The sequence below is a fragment of the Talpa europaea genome (assembly GCF_964194135.1).
Source record: "Talpa europaea genome assembly, chromosome: 4".
In the NCBI taxonomy this organism is placed as follows: Eukaryota; Metazoa; Chordata; class Mammalia; order Eulipotyphla; family Talpidae; genus Talpa; species Talpa europaea.
Window position 1 is genome coordinate 114,157,845 of NC_140070.1, and position 10,374 is coordinate 114,168,218.

Consider the following 10,374-nt stretch of genomic DNA (forward strand, 5'->3'; position numbering starts at 1 on the left):
CTGCCTGCTCTGCTCCCCGCTCTGGCTCTGGTGAATTCTCTCACCCTCCCATGCTTCTGACTGTACCCCAGTGCATGTATAAACAAACAAATATAAATAAATAAATAAATAAAACATGCCTCTATTAAAAAAAATAAATAAATAAAGTATACAACTTGATGACTTTTATATAGATAATATTGTGAAATAATCACCACAATCAAACTAATTAAAATATCTACCACCTCAGGTAGTTATCATTTTCTTTTTTCCCCCTTTCTCTCTCTCAGTAGGTCCAGGTCTTCCCAGGTCCTGTTAATACTCAGGAAAGAATGGCTTCCAAATTCCTTTGTGGGCTTTGCATTACAGCCTCAATCTACCTCTCTGAGGGAACTTCTTTAAGGGTTCTGGAAAGCAGCCCTCACTAACCTCAGTGGAGAAGATCCAAGCCATCCAATGGTACAAGGATTGGGTGCTTTTAGTCAGGGTGGTCCTAAAATTAAAATGTTTTATAAATAAAGACTAGTAGTATGGAGAGACTGAAACAGAGTTCATCTTGGTAGATGTGAGACTCAAGAAGTTGGTGTTGGGCCTCCCCAGTGGCACAGAGGGTTAAGCGCAGCACTATGAGGCTTTCTGCAGCGGCCTCTGCAGCACGTGTTCGATCCCGGTGGCTAGGGAGAATCCCACATGGCTCAGCAGACCTCTCCTGTCGCACCCGCTGCTCCCCTCAGCAGTGTCTTTGATCTGTCTACCTGTTCTGCTCCCCACTGTGTCTCTGGTGAATTTTCTCAGCACCCCTGCGCCTCTGACTGTACCCCAGTTCTTGTATAAATAAATAAATCTTAAAAAAAAAAAGTTTAGGGCCTCCCCGGTGGCACAGCAGTTGAGCGCTGGGTTGCGAAGCTGCCTGCAGCCTCTACAGTGCTGGTTCGACCCCCGGCCACCAGGCAAGGGTCCCACATGGCGCGCAGACCTCTCCTGCTGCCCACTGCTCCCCTCAGCAGTGTACTTCGGTCCCTCTGCCTGCTCTGCTCCCCACTCTGGCTCTGGTGAATTCTCTCACCCTCCTGCGCTTCTGACTGTACCCAGTACTTGCATAAATAAATAAATGAATCTTTAAAAAAAAAAAAAAGGTTAAAAAAATATTTGGTCTTCCTGGGGCCTTTATCAACAACTTGCAGGTAGACTTAGAAGTGAAGGAGGCTTTATCCATTCTGGGCAGCTGCCCTGGCTGGCGGGAAGATGTTGCCCACACCCAGGACTCTCATCCAGGGTAATACGTGGAGGGGCCCAGGGGAACGTTGTGTGACAAAGCTTTGAAATATCTCAGCAGAGAAGCTTCCTGGCCAGGTGGTTGTGAGGTACAGGAAGGATTTCAGCATGTAGTGATGGAGTTGGATTTCTGGGCAGAGGGAACATGAGGGAAAACAGAGAAGGCGAAGCACAGAGTAGCACACGGGTCATTGAGTCTTAGATAGAGAACCACCATCTTGGAGGGAGTTTTATCAGGGTAAATGTTTAACTCATCAAAAAGGTCAATTCAGAGGCCCTCAGGTGAGCTGTTCTGAGGGTGTTCTGAGAATACCCTCTACCAAAGCACTGAGGAGGCCACAGCCTCCTAAACGATGGCACAATCTAGTGGGAAAGATCCATAGCCCCGAGTTGGATTTTTAACTGCCACTTAATACCTGTGTGACCTCACACATTCACTTAAATCTCAGTCTCAGACTCCAAGTGTAAAATCGGAAGAACATCTTTCCTGTGTACCTCACAGAATTAGAATGGACATGAGGAGGGGCCTCCCTGGTGGCGCAAAGGGTTAAGCACAGCACTATGAAGCAATCTGCAGCCTCTGCAGCACGAGTTCCATACCCAGCTGGCCAGGGAGATACCCACATGGCACAGCAGACCTCTCCTGTCACCCACTGCTCCCCTCAGAAGTGTTTTCAGTCAATCCACCTGTTCTGCTCCCACTCTGTCTGTGGTAAATCTTCTCACCCTCCCACACCTCTGGCCTGTACCCCAGTTCTTGTATGCATCAATAAATAAACCTTAAAAAAAAAAAAGAATGGACATGAGGAAATACCCTGGGCACAGAAGAGCTTTGTCAAATACTTTATTGTAATTAATTATCATGTGTGTGAAACTCCCCAGTAAATGTTATTATCCTTTCATTACTGCTACATAATAGATCCTTGAGGCCAGGGAACTTGTCTTTTTCAGGAGTACTAATGTAGTATATGAGTCTTTTTAAAAAGGTACTAGATGAATGAATGAATGAGTGAATGAGCAGAGTAAATAAATGAATAATATTTAGAGCCCTTCAACTAGATAATAAAATCAGTCTCCTAACTATACTGAAAAACTGCAGACTATTATTTGATTGATTCTGGGCTATTTGGTCTGGTGGAGGCTGTGAGTCAGTGGGGATCAGTTGGTGTCATGGTAAAGAAGGAAGCCTGTGAAGGTGGAGTCGTTGACATTATCTGCGTAGAGCCCGTTATGTTCTCCATCCCCATACACCTGGAGCCAGACTTCATCGCCCATCTCCAGATGGAGGAGCACAGAGCCAGAAGCCTGATCTAAGTCCTTTTCCTGGTACTGGTCGTAGGTGAAGAGCATAGCCTTGTCCTTCTTGAAGAGGCTGACCTTCATGTCTTTCAGGTAGACTGTGATGTGGTAGGAGAAGTAATATAACCCGGGAATGTTGCAGTGGAATTTGCCAGTGGTGCTATCATAGTGGTTTTGTTGATTGTAGAAAATCTTGGTAAAGCGAATGGGAACATTGGGGACAGTACCCTGATTACTCAGTCCCACGCTGAATGCTGAGCGGTACACATGGGCACTTTCTCCAGGTTCTCCTTTCCGGCCTGGGACTCCTGGAAAGCCTCGGGGACCTTCATTCCCAGTTACTCCACCATCACCAGTGTCACCCTTAGGACCAACAAGACCTAGGAAATGAGAAGACATTAGTGACCACAAGAAACAGTTTGGGCCAAGTCTATAACACTGTCTCTGTGGCCCCTACAAACAATCTGCTTGACTTAATGAGCAAGGAAACAATGGGGGGCCTCCCTGGTGGCCTAGGGATTAAGTCTAAGCACTATCACCACTATGGCCCAAGTTCGATTCCCAGCCAAAGAGCTTCCACATGGCACAGCAGACCTCTCCTGTCTTGCCCATTGCTCCCCTTAGCAGTGTATTTCAGTAAAATCCACCTGTTCTGGTGCCACTTTGCAGTGAATTCTCTCACCCCCTAAACCTCTAGCCTACATCCCAGTTCTTCTATGCAAAAAATAAAAAAAAAAATTAAATGGGAGTTCCCTAAAGGAAGAGCTGTCATGTTTTCCTTCCACATCTTCCAAAGGGTGGCCCATGAGACCCCATAAATTCAGTTCCAATATTATCTTACATAAGTCTCCATCATAGACCCTCCACCCTGCCAATCCTTTACAGGCTGGCTCAACCAACCAAGAATTGGCTCAAAACCAATAATTTTGCTCTTCTGTCCCCTCTGTCTAGGATGCCCACATTTCTTTATTTTGTCTACCCGCCCTTCAAGGCCAAGTTCAAACCCTGAATCATCCTAAAGGCCCCTATTGTTAATCAGATCTGCAGTGAGAACGTTTTCTTTCTGTTCCATACTTTGGGCATTTGTTCACATTCAGTTTGGCATATTTGGAATAGACTTCCTTGCAGCAACCTCTAACAGAATCTTTTGTATTTTATTTATCTTCTTTTTTTTTAAAGATTTATTTATTTATGCACACAAGAGCTGGGGTATAGGCCAGAAGTGCGGGGGGTGAGGGAATTCACCAGAGACAGAGTGGGGAACACAACAGGCAGACTGACCAAAGTACACTGCTGAGGGGAGCAGCAGGCGAGTCAGGAGAGGTCTGCTGCGCCATGTGGGTAGCTCCCTGGCTGGCCAGGGATTGAAGTCATGCTGCAGTGGCTGCAGACATCTTCATAGGTTGCATCTTAACCCCTTGCACCATCAAGGAGGCCTTATTTATCTTCTTAACTAGACCAAGTGTTCTCTAAAAGTAGAACCATGACCTGCCAGAGGTGTGGTAGTGGTTGTATGCCACTTAATGGGGAGTTGGAATGTGAACAAATTGGGAATAGGGATGAATGCGAGTAGGGATGGGACAGGGGGTGGGATGTATATATGTAGATTACAGAGCCAAAGTTCCTGGATTTTACAAGTACCACCTTTTCTCACCACTAGAAAAGCAACTCAAAATCCACTTTAGTTTGCACATGAGCCACATTTATACAGCTTTGTTTCTTTCTGTGTCTAGGTCTTAATAACTAGCATCCTCAGATAGTTCTGGAAGCCCTCCTTTACACAGGAGAAGTCTTGATGAAAGAGGCAAAAAATCTTGTCCTTACCTGGATCTCCTTTCTCACCCTTCTCACCAGGGGTTCCATCTCTGCCATCACGGCCCGGGGCCCCGTTGTGGCCAGGATGCCCGGGGATGCCTGCCATCCAACCTGGGCAGGACCCTTTGGGCGGGGGATGCAGGACTTCAGTGCCTTCGGTTGTCGTGTCCTGGCCATAACTGGACTGGGCAAGTATCAGCAGAACAGCTTGCAGCCACAGCATCCTGTGCCCTGGAATTCACACCTGCACTGTCAGTCACCGAAGAGGAGGCGCCTCCCCGCCGCAGCACGCCCAATCAGGATGCAAGCAGGACTCCCCACCTCAGGAGAAGCCACTTCCTAGACTGCCCTCTCAATGATCACCTCTTCCAGGGAGATTTCTCTGACCATTACAGACCCCTTTGGGCCCCTTCTGACCCCAAATTTGCACTATTTAGCATTATTCCATGTGTGCAATCTCCTTTCCTCAACAGGATTGTGAGTTGAGAGATGGCAGGGCACTATTCATCCAGTGTCCTTGTATCTAAGCACAGCACCAGGCACAGAGAGAGCTCCATGGGTCAGCTGGTCAAGAACCTATCACTTGAGTTTCCCAAGACTGATGACTCAGGTCATTCCATTCAATTCCAGCCAACTTCTCGCTCTCTCCAGCTCTTACTCTTGTCTTCTCTACTTTCCTTTCTCACGTTATGTCTGTTTCTCCTCTGTCCCTTTCTTCCCTCCTCTCTCTCCTGAATCACATGTTCAAACATTTGGTCTCTCTCTCTCTCTTTTTCACATACACACACACATTTTAACACACAGACTTGCCTTGAGTTAGTGAACAAGTAGAGACACAGTCATCGTCCCATGAGAATACCCACTGACTTTTGTGCGGGCCACACCACCTGTGCTTCCTCACCTGCCTGATCCCTAGGCAGCTTCAGAAAACAGATGCGATGTCCTTCTTTCAGGACTGCCTTCCTGCCCCTCACCCCAATCAGGGTTGTTTGTTCCATTCCCCCCATTAATTTACTAACAAGGGGGTGGGGGTGGTGCAAGCCTAATAAACTATCAGCACAGCCTAGGGAATAAATAAATATTTTTATAATGAATAAAAGAAAGAGCAGGAAGTTCAGACGGAAGAGGGAGAGAGGGCAGGGAAAGAAAGGCAGAGGGTAAGTAGGAGGGAGGAGGGAGTGCATGTGAAAGAGGAATTCTGGGAGGTCTAGCAAAAAGTTCCGGTGGGTTTAGGTGGCCAAGGAACTCCTTGTCTCTGAATTCTCATAATCGTCACACTCTAACCCCCTCACGGGAAGACGCTCCTTTGTATTCACAGGACTCTGATCTCCTCCCTGATTCTGCTTCTGATGTTGGGGTGATATTAGGGCCACCCATATGATTTCCAGAGTCTTAAAACTCCCCATTCCTTTCTCACCAGGGAGTTGAACGAAAGCACCACAGAGAAGGTCCTAAGATCTTGCATCGCGGGCATCACCATGCCCCTCTGTGGAGCTGGATAGGTGGTTAATCCCAAGAATCTGCCTAGTTTTTTTTACTCTAAATTCTCACTATTTTCATCAATGATGTGTGTGGTATCTAGAATCTTACTCCTATGCCCAGTTACCCAGGACTCAATAATGCCTAATGCATACACACACACACACACACACACATACATATATGTAAATACATATCTTTGTAAAATGTATATCTTATGATGATATATTAAATATAATCTCACATATGCTGATCTTTCATATATACACACATACCATAATATGTGTGTGATCATTCAAAATGATAATATAAATAAACTTTGGAAAGTACAGAAAGCAAAAAAAACCCTCCAATCCTAAGGTTTTCTCTGTTTATTTTTGAACATAGTGGAAATTACACTTCACATAGAAACTTTATTCTGTTTTTAACTTGTCATTTTCTAACTTTTATACATTTTCAAGTCATCTTTAAACATGCATATGCCAGCCCATAAAATGGATACAGCCAGAATACACTTAACAATTTCCACTTTGTTGAAATTTTAGCTTATTTCCCTTTAAAAATATATTTTGTGATTGTAACACACATTCTTAGACATATACTTTGTCTCAAAATAATTATTCTGTGATAACATAGTTCCAGAAGTAAAATTACTGGACCAAAAGTATGAGCATTTTTAAGGCTTTGATGCATATTCCCAAACTGTGGTTTGTTATACTGTTACCTGTCACTAATGTGATATATTAGTGTATCTTAATTATACTCACCAATGCTTTAATGTAGAGGCTGCGGGCAGCCCCGCAGCTCAGCGCTCAACCGCTGAGCCACCAGGGGAGGCCCTAAAAAACTTTTTTCTTTGTTCATTGAACAAGATAAAAGTGCCCCCCCTACTTTGATCACTAGTCAATTGTATATTTTATTAAAGGCTTATTTCCTAATTTAATTTTCTCACTCATGATATCTCTTAGTGTTCTTTATGATTTATTAGGAACACATTTTGCTTTTTGAATCAATTTGCATGAGCTCTTTATACCAACACTGTTGCATATGCTAAGACTATTCTCTCTAATCTAGAAGTTATTCTTCTGTTCTATCTTGATTTTTAAGTGACAGAAGTTTTCATTTTTATATAGTTAACTCTTGATATTTTCCCTGGTTTCAAAGTTTATCCATGATAAGTTTTGGTAAATATTCTGTTTGCTTCTATTATTTGATAAATTTTAAATTCTACTCTATAATCCATCTCTGATAATTTGTTTTAGGGTAAACTGTGACCTAAGACACTCAAATGATTTCTCCTTACTTGAAATCCAGCTGTTTAAAGACGCCTTTAGTGGAATTAATCTTTTCCTTCTCTATTGATCTGATGCCTCTTTTATCAAATACCAAGTTCCAATATGATCTTGTAAGTGGAGTTAGACCAACAGAGATGAGCAGAGGTAGAGGTAGAGAGACAGAGAGAGGAGAGACAGAGGCAACACAGCAACTGAGACAGGTGTTGGTGGAGACAATGCTCCCTAGTTGGGTCTCAGAAGTACCTAGACAAGGCGCACTCTTACCATCTGTGCATGCCTTTGTCGCCCTCTACTGGATTTGGAGGACTCAGGAAGGTGTTCTCAGCAATAGAAATGAGACAAAGCTTAGAGTTGGCTTATCTCACAGCATTAAAAAAAAAAAAAAAGAGGTGAATAGATGAGAAACCAAGGATGAGAGGAGCAAAGCCCATTTTGTATTTAAGGATAATTGTTCTGAGACTTTTAAGACCTCATATATCTTTAAACGTTCCCACTGTTTGTCACCCCCACCTTTTCTCCTTGTGGGGTTAATGATAAAACACCTAAGGAGAACTCTGAGAGACTCGGTGCTTGTTTTCTCCAAATATGGGGGGAAGAATGTATGTGGTTGTGTTCTTTTCCATAATAAGATGGGAAAAGAGCACCCAGAACATGAGAACTGGTGGAGGCAACTATAGAAGGCCCAAAAGATAAAGGTTGATTAGGGGCTTACTCCCTACAGCTGGAAAGAGTGCAAGGTTACATGTCTCTGGAGTTTTCTGATTCCTCTTTAGTTTTAAAAATCAAAACTGCATTTCCCCAGCCCAAAAGCTAGCACTCTATCCTCAATACTTCAGTGTCATGGACAGATTTCTCTAACAACAAGGCAACCAGTCTGGGTTCCATGACGGTGACATGGGTGGAGATACAGAAAGGAGGAGTGGAGGCAGATGAGTATACCTTCTAGGATGTTTTTGAGTCTAGGAATAGATTAATATTAAAGAAGAAGGTTGTCTTCTAACCCATTTCTTCATGGAAAAATCAGCAATTGATAACAGTTAAAGATCTATGAGTAACTGCCTAATTAAAAAAAATGTATTCCAAAATTTATTTGTGTTTTTTTTTTTTTTAGATACAGCAATTGTTATACTTTGATTCTGAAAAGACTGCTATTTCTATAGGGGGAAATATGATCCAATGAAATTATTTAAGACTGTTATCAAAGATACAATTATGCCAAAACAAATCTTTAACATAAATAGTGAAACTAACCTCCAAGGACCTCTTATAATTCTTTGTAAAATACCACTTATAAATGTATGTTTTTAAGTTACTTAATATCTCCAGTAATTCTCACAGCCATTTTTGAGAAGTACAGTTTCTCTGATCTCAATGCTTGGGTAAAAATTTGTTCTTATTTGTAACACGTTTCAGCCATATGTTTATTGAAAGATTAAATAGCATAATCCATATAAAGTACTTAGAACAGTGTCTGGCACATGTCAATGCTCAGTAATTGTCAGCTGTGGCTATACCCATTTTAATGATGAGGAAAGTGAACTTCCAATGATCACGTGATTTGTCCAAGATCCCAGAGTTAAGCATAGAAGAGCTGAAAATTAAACTCTGGTCCCCAAAGTCCAATAATTGTAGTCTAAGGCATATCCCAGAAAAGGGGAAAGCATTGCAGTCACAAAATGGCCTTTTAATAGTCTATAGGATAAAGGATATAAGAGGAAATAGCATGACATAGCTATTTTCATAGCAGATTATGATGCAAGTAGTTTGATTTCTGGTATAGACCCCACCATTAACTTGTTGGGTGACTTAATTGCTTTACCCCATCTCCCAGTTCTCTTGTTCTTTGCTCTCTGAAAATGTGGTTATTAATGATATTTAGTCCTACTTAACCTATTTTACAATATTACTGTGAAAACTAACTGATAAAAGGAATGAAGTATTTTATAAATTTATAAAATGCTCCGTACATATAGGTAAAGAGAAGCAAGTGAGTGTTTCTGGACCATCTGCTATAGGTGACTACTGTACATCTACCATCCCTTTAATCTCATTTCACACCCACAACTGCAGGAGGTAGGACTCAATCCCTTTAAGAGATTGAGGGGCCTCCCTGGTGGCACAACGGGTTGAGACGCAACCTATGAAGCTGTCCGCAGCCACTGCAGCACGAGTTTGATCCCAGGCTGGCCAGGGAGCAACCCCCACGGTGCAGCATACCTCTCCTGACTTGCCCGCTGCTCCTTTCAGCAGTGTACTTCAGGCAGTCTGCCTGTTCTGTTTCCCACTCTGTCTCTAGTGAGTCCTCTTACCCTCCCTCGCCCCCCACCTCTGGCCTGTACCCCAGTTATGTATGCATAAATAAATAAATCTCAAAAAAAAAAAATAAGAAAATCTGAGGGCCAGAGAAGTTTGGAAATTTATGCCAAGGGCCACCAAGTAAAAGAGGACAGAGCTGCACTTTGAAATCCAAAGCCTGAGTTCTTTCTGCTGCACTGATTTTTGTACAGGTATAGACACATTCACATTTAAATTTATGCAAAAGGATGACCATGTCATTCTCTGGACCCTAAAGTGTCATATCATGAGCTTACATTTTCATATGTGAAAAATCTATGAGAATTTTTTTTTACTTGCTGGAATTTAATTAACAACAGCAGAATCTCTGAACACGTTCTATGCCAGCAGTAGACAGAGCTGTAAAGCGAAAGAGGTCATCAAGCCCAATGCCAAACTTTCTAACAGGAAAGGTCATTAAAGTGCAGTTCACGAAGACCCTCAGGGCTGAAAGGGGCTCCAGAAATCATCTCATCCCTCCCCCTACTTCTACAAATGGGAGACTATAGGAAAGGAGAGAGATGCAAAAGCCAGCTCCCAGGCTAGGACCTTTTACATGTTATTATTCCATCTTCACAGGAACTCCATGAAGCAAGGAAGATAAAGAAACCTAGAGATTAAGGAGATTGTCCCTGAGAGATTCCCATTGTAGTTTTCAAACCAGTGAGTTTTCCATACCATTATTCTGCCTTTAAAGAGCATTCTTTGCAACTACTTAGACTCAGCTTCTTAATCTACTAAATAAGATCATGTAACATTAGGACATGAAGGCACTTTGAATTTGGCAAGGGGACTTTGGAATATAAACTGCTTAAGACATTTTCAAACCTTATGTCATTTAATCCTCCCCTTATCCCTGCTTTTGACTCCACTATATAAAAATCTGAGACTCAAAGAG

At 42.7% G+C, this 10,374-nt stretch overlaps 1 protein-coding gene across 1 annotated transcript; it reads right to left on the reverse strand.

The window, feature by feature from the left end:
- Positions 1-2,412: 2,412 nt before the first annotated feature.
- On the reverse strand, positions 2,413-4,591 carry ADIPOQ (adiponectin, C1Q and collagen domain containing; the record flags this gene model as incomplete). Its single annotated transcript, XM_084232509.1, has 2 exons — positions 2,413-2,933; positions 4,378-4,591. 2 exons carry the CDS (start codon positions 4,589-4,591, stop codon positions 2,413-2,415), a joined length of 735 nt encoding a protein of 244 aa, XP_084088635.1.
- Between the last annotated feature and the right edge of the window lie 5,783 nt (positions 4,592-10,374).